The sequence below is a fragment of the Kryptolebias marmoratus genome, linkage group LG1 (genome assembly GCF_001649575.2).
Source record: "Kryptolebias marmoratus isolate JLee-2015 linkage group LG1, ASM164957v2, whole genome shotgun sequence".
Taxonomy (NCBI): Eukaryota; Metazoa; Chordata; class Actinopteri; order Cyprinodontiformes; family Rivulidae; genus Kryptolebias; species Kryptolebias marmoratus.
This window is the reverse complement of record NC_051430.1, coordinates 10,538,131-10,551,359: the sequence shown is the minus strand read 5'-3', so window position 1 is coordinate 10,551,359 and position 13,229 is coordinate 10,538,131. Positions and strand designations below refer to the sequence as shown.

General features: G+C 37.8%; 1 protein-coding gene across 1 annotated transcript in view; it reads right to left on the bottom strand.

Annotated features, from left to right (window-relative positions):
- Positions 1–10,587, bottom strand: part of piwil2 (piwi-like RNA-mediated gene silencing 2) — a 22,558-nt gene extending 11,971 nt beyond the window's left edge. Inside the window, exons 1-13 of the mRNA XM_017414513.3 lie at positions 10,457–10,587; positions 7,281–7,703; positions 7,083–7,185; positions 6,374–6,488; positions 4,153–4,310; positions 3,825–3,915; positions 3,299–3,409; positions 2,985–3,102; positions 2,610–2,734; positions 2,280–2,360; positions 2,085–2,198; positions 1,226–1,414; positions 972–1,056 (exon numbers count right to left, since the gene is read on the bottom strand). Of these exons, the coding sequence (XP_017270002.1) occupies positions 972–1,056; positions 1,226–1,414; positions 2,085–2,198; positions 2,280–2,360; positions 2,610–2,734; positions 2,985–3,102; positions 3,299–3,409; positions 3,825–3,915; positions 4,153–4,310; positions 6,374–6,488; positions 7,083–7,185; positions 7,281–7,694 (1,704 nt within the window). The 5' untranslated portion in view covers positions 7,695–7,703; positions 10,457–10,587. The remainder of the gene's footprint in view (positions 1–971; positions 1,057–1,225; positions 1,415–2,084; positions 2,199–2,279; positions 2,361–2,609; positions 2,735–2,984; positions 3,103–3,298; positions 3,410–3,824; positions 3,916–4,152; positions 4,311–6,373; positions 6,489–7,082; positions 7,186–7,280; positions 7,704–10,456) is intronic.
- Positions 10,588–13,229: the final 2,642 nt, after the last annotated feature.

The following is a 13,229-nucleotide window of genomic DNA, read 5'->3' as shown; positions in this document are numbered from 1 at the left end:
AAGTTGAAAAAGAGCCGGGGAAAGTTGCGAAAAGTGAAACTATAGCCGGCCGAAGATGATGGAGTCTGTTGTCATTTGATACTGTTACGTCGTAACAGGTACATATATATTGCTGCACTAAAATGCAGCAGATCTCATTTGTGAAGTTCAGTTAAATGTCACTTCGAAATAAAGCTTGAAAGTAGTAAGAAATTAGATTATTTTTTCATATTTTTCAGAGAATAACTGACAACGTACGTAATTGGGGTATATCGTGATATAGGATTTTTTCCATATCGCCCAGCACTACCACTCGTCATCACCTCTGACTCAAAAGGATTCATTAAGTTTTTTTTTCCACTTTAGTGTGGTTCATTAAGAACAGATCTCAGATCTGACATCAGTGCTCTCAGCAGCAACATGCCGAACATCTCAGAACAGAAAACACAACTTAATTTCCTATGATTTTTTAAAATCTATTTCACACTACATAATTGTATAAATCAGTCAAGCTTGGTTTAAAACTGTTTACACAAACTCAATGCACATCTATTATTTCTTAGTCTGGCTGATAGTGAAGTCCAACAACGTGCCAGGAGCTTCTGTAAAAAAGATTTAGTTGCAGGCAAGACTGCAGAGGGAAATGATTTACACACACAAAAATGCACTTTTTCTAATTGATGTTTCTACATATTTTAGTCTAGATCAAGTGTTTTGAAACATAAATTCTAAATAGTCAGTATTTTAGAAGGAAATTATTTCTGTGATACTAAAAATTAAAAATGTGGTGGAAAGCAAAACTTGTTGTAGCCACAAGGTGGTAGTGGTAGTCTGTGGCAAGAATTAATGAATGTCAATGGAGTTGTGTACTTTTAAAACCTTGACTTCATTCTTTGAAACATGGCTGTGTGTACTGAGGTTTTAATACACACAGTGTATTATAATGAAGATAATATAATACTGATATAACCAATGCTGACTAGGAATTTTACCTTCCCTCCTGGTTTAGACCGCTCCTTTGGTTGATGCTTGAGTAAAGGTTGGTTCATCTCTTTGATTGTGATCCCATAGTTTTTGCTGGTGACATTGTTGAAACACATACAACAAAAGTAAATATAAACAAAACCTACACACCACCGAACCTTTCATTGCTGATCTGAAAAACGTATCAACTGGTGTCATTGTAATTCACTTCCTATGAGTCCCTGCTCAGGTCTGGTGAGCTCACAACGTACAGGAGTCTCACCTGTAATATTCCAAAAAGGTTGTTTTAGTGCCGTCCATCAAAGTGAAAGTGTCCTTTGGTGACTTGTTCCACTCGATGGCATCAATGCGGTATGTGCGGTTGTTGTAACGAGTGATAACAATGCTGCCAACCAGTTCTTTGGTGCATTCGTCTTGGAAGTTTTCCTTGCTCTGTTGGTACAGCGTGTTCCTGAAGGACAAGAATACGCAAGTTCATTTTTTCTTCTTTTAAACTCAATATTGTCATGACTCATGTTGGTCTTCTTTCTTTTAAACATAGGAAAAACTGGGGGGGGAAAAAAACACTATGAGCCTTTCTCATTAGGTCAATGGAGTCCCAACAAATCATCCTAAAAGCATGTGGCCAAAGGAAAGAGCTATTATGGTAAAGAGCATACAAAGGTCTCTCAAAGAACAAGTACAATACAAACAAAAGTCCTGAAAGCCGTTTTTAAATATGACTCTATAATAGAATCTGGTATTTATATGCATCAGCTCTGAATGACTTGTTCATGGTATAGTCTTTGTTTAAAACACGCATGAGTGCCCACACAGAAGGCAAACAGAACAAAAGGGGACTCGTGTCAGAACTGCATTCAAAGCATCTCGCAACAAACTGTCAAGATATCTAGAGGAAGCTCATTCTGATGTCTGGTGATAATCAGGCTTTTTTAATAATAATGAAGAAACAATACATACAGAAATTAAAAAGACAAAAGATGTTTTAGCAAGTACACAACACTGTTAGTGGAATGTGACAAATAAAGCCTCAGTTTTACTTGAAGGTTGCAAACTAAAAATTCCCAACAACAATTGTGATTTTGATCGAATGATGATTTCATTTTGCTGTGGTAACTTACATGACATCCAGCACAGAGTCGTTCCGTAAAATTTTGTGAGTCACATCTACAGACATGCACAGACCTCCGTCTGTGTGCTTGATAGCAGTGGAATAGCCTGGCCACACCTGAAGCCTACAAAACACAGGGAAATGAACTTAGTAGGAACAGCAGCAGGAATGTTTGCCTGAAATTGAATTAAAACTCATCACTAACCGATGTTTTTCAACAATGACTGCGGTTTCTGGATCATAGTGGTTTCTGCCCACCAGCTTCAGTCCGATGATTTTCATTACTCTTGAAAAACAACAACACTGGGTCATATTCTATCATTTGATCAACCTTTAAGTCCAAACTGTGTCAGCACAGTGGGGAAAATGTTAAATATTAGAGCTTGAATGGATCTAAAGAAACATTTTTTCTGTTTTTTTAATGCAGTTTTGGAAATTTGTTAAAGCAAGTTCAAAAAAATCTAAAGGACCATTTAGTGTTAAACCAATAAATTTAAAATTATTAAGCCATGCAAAATCTATTTTTAAGAAATACCTTCTGAGCACCACATTGTAGAAAGGAATACAAAGATCAGAATTAGGTGGCAAAATCTTCGTCATCTGGATTTTGATTTCTATTTCCTCGTTATCGGTCCGTCTCAAACTCTTAAGTACAATCTCCTGCATGTCATCAAAATGTTAGAAGAAAAAAACAAACAAACAAACAATCCAAAAACCATAAATTTTGCCTTTTTGCATCTGTAACTGTGAAAAATGAAAAGAAATCATCAAACTCACTGTATTTAAGGAAGTTATTTATCTTAGTTTTAAACTCATTAAAATAAGCTGAGGATTCATGTCTTTGAAAAGTTAGTCAAATTCAAGTCTGTCGTCTCATTTTAATCAGCAACAAAATAACAACAAAACTTACATCCTTCAGCTTCACGGGCAGGTACAGTATGGAGCCATCAAAAGCCACCACTTCCCCTGTGGTTGAACGATGATCTTTCATCATTCCGAAACGCATCCCCATTGATTCAACATTTGGGCTAAAAGGAAAGAGAAAGAAATTAATAAAAATAAAAAAAATTACAGTCTAATGAACTAATTTAAAAAACATACAAGTTACAACTCTCAGCAATGCACAAAATGTCACTTGAGTCATTTAATTTGACAAAATACAGATTTAAAACTCCACTTTTGATTTAAAGGCTGCAAGTTGGAAGTGAAGTAAATGATGCTTACGTAAATGTAACATGATACTGGTACACAGCTTCATTCTTGCATCGAATTGGGATGTGATTTGACCCAATCACTACGGGAGCTCCTTTACTTCCAGCTTTATTAAGTGGTTCACTGAACAGAGAATGAAAATGCACAAAAATCTCATTTGACAATTTACATATTACCATTAGTAAACCATAAGAAGTGTCCCTGGCACTCTGACAAGGTTTGATAGATCTATAAATAAATGTTATTTACTCAGGAAAAAAATAATTTGTTGACAGTATATAGAAAATATGATATTTGCTTTGCTTGACTGAAGCCTTTTCCTTGTTTTGTACAGACTATGTATGGGTGTAATGTGAGTTAGGTTGCTGCTTTGCTAAATTAAATTGCAGGACATCACACTCTTTGAGGGTGTTCATGATGAAGTGATTGAATAGACCCCAGATAACGTAAATAAAAGCTTTAAAGTGATGAATGACCGACATCTCAGCTTGGTATGTCATGACCGAGAGATAAAAGCACAAGACAGAAGCATACTTACCACACTGCCTCCATTTTCAGCTCCTTCTTTGGTGAGGCACTAGCTGAAAGCCCAGAGGCATCTTCCGTCACCGGCGCAGGGGGCAAAACGCCTTTAAATTATTTGCATTACATCAGACAAACACACAGATTTTAATAAAAAATTATTAAAATGCACCTGACTGGACAATCAAAAGTGTTACATACATGCTAGAATATATCAATGAGTCATTTACTGTGATTCTAGAAAAATAAACCCATTTTTGAAGAAACAACCTAGTTTGCTAAGAGAAACATATTTTCTGAGTCTTTGCTTAGGATATTTATCACTGCAAGCTTTTATTTTTTACCTGCTGAGGGAGGCTGGGAGAGTGCAGCTGTTTGGGGCTCAGGTGTTGGAGTCTTGATCTGACCTGGAGGAAAAGGAGGAAGCAGAGCGCGTCCTCTTCCCATTCCAGGCTGTGGCATAGCTGCTCTTCCAAGCCCCACCATCATCTGAGGGAACAAACTTTGGACATGGAAAGTAGAATAATGAATAAACCACTCAATCAACTTTAATTAGACAGCATTGTTAAAGCCCAACGCAACTCTAAGTTCTGTACAGAGACAAATGTAAAGAACAACCATGAAAAATAATTTAACAAAAACAGTGAGAAGTAATAAAAAGACTTATGACTGATATGAAGTAACTAAACAAACAAGAAGTTGTGCCTAAATGACAATGGTTTGGGTTGCACGTTAGTTTTATGCTGACAAAGTAAAAAGCAGGTCTATGATAAGGGTTGTCCCGAGTCAATCTCAGGTATCAGATTGGGGTCCCAAATGGTATCAGTGATCAGTGTCAGTGTAGCCAACTACACTCAGGTCCTAATTTCTGTTATCGGCCTCCCATCTGTAGTTTTAAGTCAACCATGCCCCAACACAGCTGCCGTAAAACTTTAATGTAATGTGCCGACACGTCTTTGGTTTGGAAGTAGTTTAAAATAGAAAACAAGAGAAGTTCAGTAGCTACTTACAACGTACATAATTTGGGTATTTCTCAACAATTTATTGAGCTGCTTAAAAGCCAAACAAGTTCAAAGTCACCCAGCTAACTCTTAAGCTAGAACAGCTAAGCAGCACACTTTAGAGGAAACTCTGAGGGGAAGAGGCATGTTTTCATGAGACAACAAAAAAGGATTACAGAACAGGTCACTGAAATATTTGCTCTGGATGACCAACGGATTGCTGTGCAGGGGAAAATAGGTTTTTGTTGCATTTTAGAGCCATTACAGCAGCAGTACTTTATTCCCTTCAAACACTACATAAGTGACAGATATCACCTGCAGGGTATGTTATTAGATATGACCCCTGCTAGCTTTACAACAAACATTCGGAGTTTGGATGCTATCCCAATGTCACTGCTTAACCTCACAGCATAGAGTCCTCATTTGATCAAGAATGTGCTCTGCTGAATGCACAAAGACTTCATTTACATTTTTACATGCTGTGCTATGCATAAGTGAAAAAGAAAAAGTCATGTTTTTTTGTAGATAAGAAACACAAAAAACAAAAAAAACCAACTTGAACAAAATGAAGACAGATTTTCTTGACCAAACTGCAGAACTAATGTACTTATTGTAAGTAATCTGCAAGTTTGTGCTGTAAAAAATGTAAGTATTGGATTGAGATTTGGTCTCTGCAAATACCTTATCTTACATGGCTCGGATCAGTATCAGGGACAAAAAAAAATCAGGATGTCCCCATCCAAGATGAAGAAAATATTGTATTTGCACAATAATAAGTGTTTTAATTTAATTTTATTTACCAAATATTTGCAAAAGGTAATCTGGAAACAAGACATGTATGTAAATAAGTTAAAAGGAAAGTCTGAAAATAGCCATAATGAGGAATAACGCATCTTACTTTCTGTAAATATCTAACTTAAACATTTCAGTGTTTACTGTTTCATTAGCTTCTTACACCCCAACACAAACACCCCCACATACACACACTGATGCCAGACCTGAAACAGCTTCTCATTATGTGTAAAATGACCGAGGCAACAGGGGGGACAAAAGCTGACGCACCACTGTAATGCCTCCAAGTAAACACTGGTGGTAGTCAAAGCAAATTTTGTAAACATGTAAAAGTTGAGGCTGCAGTACTTTGTTTGAACCGATGCCACCACTGTCACTCTGCTGTTTTTGCAATGCCTGCTTTGTTTGTGTAAGCACACATTGTAGAAGAACTTGATCAGCTTGACTGGTTCATCTGTGAATGACCAGATGTGATTTTAAAGAGAAATGTCTTTACAGTCATGTTGCAGAACCATAGCCTGAATGGGCTACTGTTTGCTGAACTGAGAGACCTGTGCAACATTTAAAAAAAAACTGTATGTTCTCACAACTTATCAACTAAATCTAAAGTAAAAGCTGTTCCTCACACCCTTAAACTCAATAAATGCTCTCAGAAAATCTGAAGACAACAAACCTAACGCTTCATACTTTCAGTCTATGTAAAACAGGTAATTTTGCTGCTGTGGCAGAGCCTGTTAGTGAAAACACTAATCATGTTGTTTCTCTGGCCTACCCGCTTCCTCTGCCCATCGTGTCTTTGCTCGGCCCAACACTCTCTGGGGACCTGGTGACACCCAGAAGGCCACCTTGCAATTTCAGCTCAGCTGCATCTCCACCAGCCCCTCTTCCTGTAGGAGAATGTAAAATATTTATTATTATACACTTATCTCTGTACACGTCAACTAAACTTGCGTAAGTATGTAATTAGAAGAGCTCAGATGTGTAAAAGCCTTCGACACCTTGCACGTACAAACATTACACACTTGCATTAAGGCTCTTAAACACATGCACATCATCACTGTTAGCAGATGGAAATTTGGATATCTGTCACAACATGTAAATATTAGTACGTCTGCTTTTTTTCATAAATGCAGACTTATCAACCTACATGCTAGATAGCAATGGGAAACAGTGATAAGGTGAAAAACAGATAAAAGCCCAAATCTGTACTTTATTTGAATAAGCTTACAATGCTACTCTAGCCAACCACCCATCTGAAATACAGCTATGTGCAAAGATTTTTCCTAACAAAGGAGAAATGGACAACAACTATGATGTACTTTGGAACATATCTGCAAGTTTAAGATAGGTAACAAGATTTTAGGATACCTTTAAGACTTAGACGTCACGATCAGAGCTTTTTTTCCAAACTAAAGGAACTGCTTTGTATGGGAAAACTCTTAACTCTTGTTTTTATTTTATAGGAAGTTTTAAATACAGACCCAAAGTTTGATTTCCTCTTCTGCAAGAGGTCATGGACTCAATGCCCATTCCCCTAAACATTGAGACCAGTGTTGATCCTTGACCATGAGTTTCCATGCTAACCTGTAAAAGAATATAAACCTCAGGATTTCTTATATAAAGGAAAACAATAAAACATGCAAATTGTTCATGAATTTAGAAATGCTTCTGGTTCCCACCTCTTTTTCTAGCAAAGTTGAAGCATCTCCTGCTGAGACAGGCGGCGTCATTTTAAATGAAGGCTTAGGCTCATGTTGTGCTTCCAGAACGGCACCTCTTGACACCCCCAACTTTGGTCGGGTTGCTGGGAAGGCGAGTCCACTGGCTCGGCGGACTCCTAGGTCATCAGGCTGCACCAACAGCCCTCGACCTCGGGCAACCACAGGTTCAGCAGGGGCTAAAGGTACTGCTTGTCCTTGGAAATTATCACCAGGAGTGAGGAAACCCCTGGCTCGTCCTATACCAGGCCCTTCTGTAGTGAGCAGCAACCCTCTACTAAGTCCTACGGCCAACTCAGGCTGCAGTCTTCTTCCACGTCCTGGCCAATGAACGCTCGTCAAGTCACTGAGGTCTGGGGGCTTGCTTGGATCCATTTCTTCAGCCTGTAATGAATTTGAAACAGGTCAGCTGTTTGGAGGGGGGACTTTTGTAGCAAAATCTGGGAAAGTAAATAAACTGCCACAATTTCACCATACACAGAAAACAAACTGTAAACATTTAAGCAACTAATGTCTGCAGTCTTCATTCCATTTCATGTAGTAATTGGTACAGAAACCTGATTTTATTATTTTATTTTTCACAACCTGAATTTCCTTAAAAGCAACTAAAAACCTGAACTAAAATAAATGATAATGTATTTCAGATAAATATATAGATATTTTAATGAGACACAAAATTAAGCTACACACTTTATAACAAAACTGTAAAAACTTGGATAATTTTTGTAAACCTGCAGGTTTCTATTTCACTCTCAATCCCTCTGCAAGCCTGCTTCTACTGTTTATAAAAACTGCACACGCATCCATGATCCCAAAACATCCACAAATTATGTAGCCATCAAAAAGAAACTGCTCCTGCTAGAATTTTTAAAAGCAAGCAGCAATTAATCTAGCAAGTTTCTAAATTGTATGCATTTTTCAGCACCTGGATTTGCTTTGTCCCCTTAAGCACATTATTGTGTACTCATATGTAGAGCAGCAAACTTCAGGTTTGAATCACCTTTCTTCCTGAGCATCATTTTACATGCTGATATATCCAAAGTCCCAGTGCAGCTGTTTAAGGCTTGTCTATGGGGATTTTGACAGTGAGATTGCCTGTCTATTTTAGCCATTCATGATACTGACAGTGAAAATTGTTCAAAAAAATGTTAGGAATGAGGAGCATAAAATTACTCATTGTTAAGTTTTTTTTTAACTCTTGCACCAAAATTAGCACAGAGTGCAGAATTGCTTGCAAAGACTGTATGTAAAGATAGACCATGTGTCTATATCTTCTTACGTTGCACAAATATTAGGTAACAATATCCTCCTATTCATGAGTACTATCACAGTGTATTTTTTGTGACTACGTAATGCACTCAAGATGTGGGGCTTAAAGTCACTTCTACTTACCCACACACAAGCATGATGTCTTTAAAACATCAAATGACTAATTACACCTTAATGTGTTGGGGGGAAAATCAAATTACATACCATAGAGCAGCAAGGTAAGAACTATGTCAATCAACATAAGTCAAAACCTGAAAATAATTATATGAGGTGGACTCCCCCCCCCATGAGCCAAATGTCCTACGTGTTTACAGAAACCTGTACTGCAGCCAGCCTACTAGGTGACACTCAATTGGATTTACTTTCTCATCATGTTCCTGTGTCCAGTTTACTATATACACAGTTTATGACACAAGATCTTTTATCTACAAGCAGAAGCAGCGACGTTCTTCATTGTGCTAACCCTACACGGGATGGACTGAGATGATACTAAGAAATAGCAAATGACTATTTTTAGTTTCCAAAGCTCTTTAAGATACTGCAGTTGATAAACATGTTTAAACACTTACTGTGGATTTGTTAGGTAAATGTTGCCTGTAAATGTCAGACGACACACAGCAAAACAGAATTTATGACATTAGCTGATTTGTAATATTTGTCACAATATAAACTGTTAAAAGTGATAGGATCACAATCCATTCCTTCCTCTGTTTTTTACTGATCTGATCGTACATGGTTGTTACATGTTTTCTTGCCATTACGGTCAAAACAAAGCTTTCAGATAATGAGAATAAATTTGATGGCAGTGAAATGACTTCCACAAACCTCTTCAAGCAGAAAAGCTTCGTCTTGAACACGATACCTTGGTGCCAGAAAGCAAGCAATTCAATTGTGAAATCCAGACCACAACCAGGTACTATGGTTCAGTTGTTTTTTTTTAGTAAAGACGTTGTTCATCTATTAATTATCATCTTTCTGGGATGCTTACTGTTTTTAACGGTGTAGTGTTTTAATATTTTACTATTTTTAAGGGGAAAAAACTTACCAGGTTGTTCAGTTTTGCAATAAAAGTTTTATTTTTGTGTTTCATTGCTAGATATGCCTGTACATTATCCAAAATTATTAGATTAAACAGACACATGCCACATTGTATGCATATGTTCCCAAACAAATAAAATAATATTATTAAAAAAAAACTCATCACGTCTCTTTGCTCCGATAACTCTTCAATAATGGCTACCAGTTGTGGTAAAATTTATATTAAATCATAACTAAGAAACAAGCAGGAGCCAACTAACATTTACTGTTTATCATAAGCGGCGGCGGCAGCACACTTTGATTGATCGATTGACCTCTGACCCGGACCCGCTGGCGCATGCGCGCCAAGACAGCGCGATTCACGCATTCACCGGCATGTAAATTTATATTTATAAAATCACGACGTAACCTATTGCTTTTGTAAAAGAGGAAACACCAAGGAAAAAGAGAAATTGACAGAAAGCTAGCTTTGGTTACATGTTCTGTTAACAATCATTGCCCAGAAATAATGGCGCCACACTTTCCTGTGTGATGTGTATGTTATATTAAAATATAAGTAAAAATTACATTTGCTTGGTGTGCATTTGTAAGTTAGCAGAAACGAATTTGCCAATAAAATAACTTGTATTACACGATAATTATTTAACAAAACTATGTAAAGTTTTAAAGCGGGATAAAACAGCTGCTAGCTTAGCTAATGGAGAAAACGCCCAACGCCGGTGAACGCCTATAAATACACCGGGCAGAAATACTTCCAAAACCTCAGCTCCATATTTCAAGTTTTTAACAAATAATAAAACCGTGCTCATTTTTACAGTATGAAAACGCACCTGTTAATTGGAAATTTGTCGAAATTTTCGTCAGCAGGTGACCAACCAGAACTGGATCATTCCGGACGGAGCTGATAAACTACGTCTGCTCTCCTGTATTCCTATTGGACAGTCAACTCAATCTGCAGCCAGTCATTGGTTAACAGAACCTATCAATCAATACTGCCGCTCTGAAATAAGACGGGAAGGTTGTGGTGTCGCCCTCTGGTGGTCAACATCCGGCAACACTGGGGATTATTTCTTGATTGTACCGAAGCAATGCCCCCCAGCAGTCACTGTGCGAAAGGCGGATGACACCCAGGACAGGTCGCAACTCCCTTAAAGTCAGAAAACAAAAATAATAATAAAAAAAGAAAAGAAAATCGTTATACTGTTAAGGTAATTTACAGACAATAAGATTTTGTGAAATAAAACTAATAAAATGATTTCCTGAGTTTTAATTTGTAATAGCAGAAAGCCATTTGAACTATAATTTCTTGCAGCCGTTGAGTTGGGCCAGTTAACTAACTTCTTACATTCATATAGTTCTGTGTCTTTTTGTTATGAAGAAAAAAAAATAATAATAATGATGAAGGTGAAGTGAGCACAGGGATACTAAACTATGAAACCCCTCAGCGGTTTGGTTTTCAGGTCACTGGTCAGAAATTTTGGCAATTAATCTTGCACTTATTTGAACTAATCACAGAAGTGCTCCCAGAGGTTTCGAGGTGATGACTCGGTGCTTGCACCTGCTCTCGGCAAGAATAAATTAGTCGCTGTGCCAGAAAGTAAACTCACCTCTGGCTCCTATATTTAGACAGTTACACCTCGGACGCTACAGCTAAACAGCACAAAGTCAAAGTGCCAAAAGATGTAACGCGGTTTGTGTCGAAGCAACTGCAGCGTACTTCTATAAATATCATAAATGCTTGCCCTGTGAGCACTTCTCCCTTCAGGCCAAACCAGCGAAAGAATCTAGCAAATCTGACAGCAGCGATAGTTTATTCGCTGACGGAGGAGATTCTGCAGCTCGTGTTTATAAAGGATCATCCGGAGCTTAAACAATAAAAACGTTCTCTCCAGAGGAAGGCCAATTCAGTTATTAAATTCTGGCAACATTTTAATGACTTTTTTTGTTTTTGTTTTTGCATTGATCTAAGATGAAAATGTCTTTAAAAAACCACAACATTAACTTCTTTGAATTGAGTCCCAGTTCAAGCCACTCTGCAGCTGTGGGTGCATTCTCGCTCACATCGCATCCATACATGGGACAGAAAAATAAATTAGTCAGATGAGTTGAAATAAAATGAAAAGCCAAGCACTACTTGAAGCAATGCCCATTTTGGTCAAACCTTGTCAACGATGTTACGACATCGTAAAAAACCGCGCACAAAGTACGAGCTGGGAATGATGCTCAGTGATGGCAACGCCAAACCTTAGCTCAATATCTGTCAAACTGATTGTGTTATAGCCAGTTTTATGTTTGCTAAGGTCCGTCAGCTGTGGCAGCCATCTTGAACTGTGCAGACTCCAAATGTTCATGAGTTTTAAATGTACAGCCAGTGATTGCTTTCTGAGAATTTGACTAACATCTGTCCAGCGGTTCACAAGGTATTTTGCTAACAGTCGGTCAGAGTTTATGCCAACTTCTATTAACAAGTTTTATGCAAAATATTTCCCAATGCATAGCGCTCGAAGTAAGTATTGGGGATAATGCTCAGCTTCTACCACGCCAACTTTCATCTCACTCTCTGTAAAACTAGCTGAGTTACAGCCAGTTTTGTATTTCCTAAGTTCAATTAGCTGTGGCGGCCATCTTGAATTAGGTTGACTTCAGATCTTAATCACCTGCAGACGTGCATCTATAAATTACTTTCTGATAATTTCATTGAAATCCATTCAGAGGTTCAAGAGATATTTTGCAAACAGACAGATGGTTGATTAAAACAATTGACGGCAAAATTTTAAACAAGAACCTCATGCGATCGCTTAGCAAATGGAGTCCATGTTGGGAACGTCTGTCAGCTACTGCCCCACCAAATGTTTGCTCAAAATCCGTAAAACTGACTGAGTTGTAGCCTTTTTTTGTGTTTTTTAAGATTGCTTTAGCTTTGGTGACCAACTTGACTGGAGTCAACTCCAAAAGTTAACCAGATGTGCACCCAGTGGTTACTTCTTGAGAGTTTTGTTAAAATCTGAGATATTTTGCTAATACCGCAAGTAAATAAACACACACAGCTACACAAAAACACAAAGAACATATTGCAGTCAATAAAGATTTTCCAAGTCAAAACCTTTGAGCTGTTTTTTAAAATTTTTTATTTTTTTATTGGACAGCAGACAAACTTCCTGCCAGCCGTGGCTGCTGAGATAAGCTGGAAAACGTGGCGGCTCAGAAAGAGATGAAGACCAGAGAACAGAAACCGTCTCCAGTCCAACACCGACTAATAAACGGAATGAAAGTCTTTCTAAAATTAAACAGATAAATAAAAGAAGAAGGAAAAGAAAAACACAAAGCTTGAGATCTTTTGAGTGACTCATTGTGACTTTGCAGTTTGGTGCTTCATCTTTTTATCCTGGGCATTGTTTTTTTTTGTTGTTGTTGTTTTTTCTTTTCTCTTAGAGATTTTTTTATGTTTTATCCCCCCCCGCTCCTGTTCTATGGTCATGTGTGTTTTTTCTCTCCTCGCTTGCGTTTTGCCGTCGTGATGAAACGAGCTGTTCTGTTGCCAAGCTGCTGCTCTGGGGTCACGTTCGTTGCTGCTGCCAAGGAACCGAGATGAACTCGTCCTGT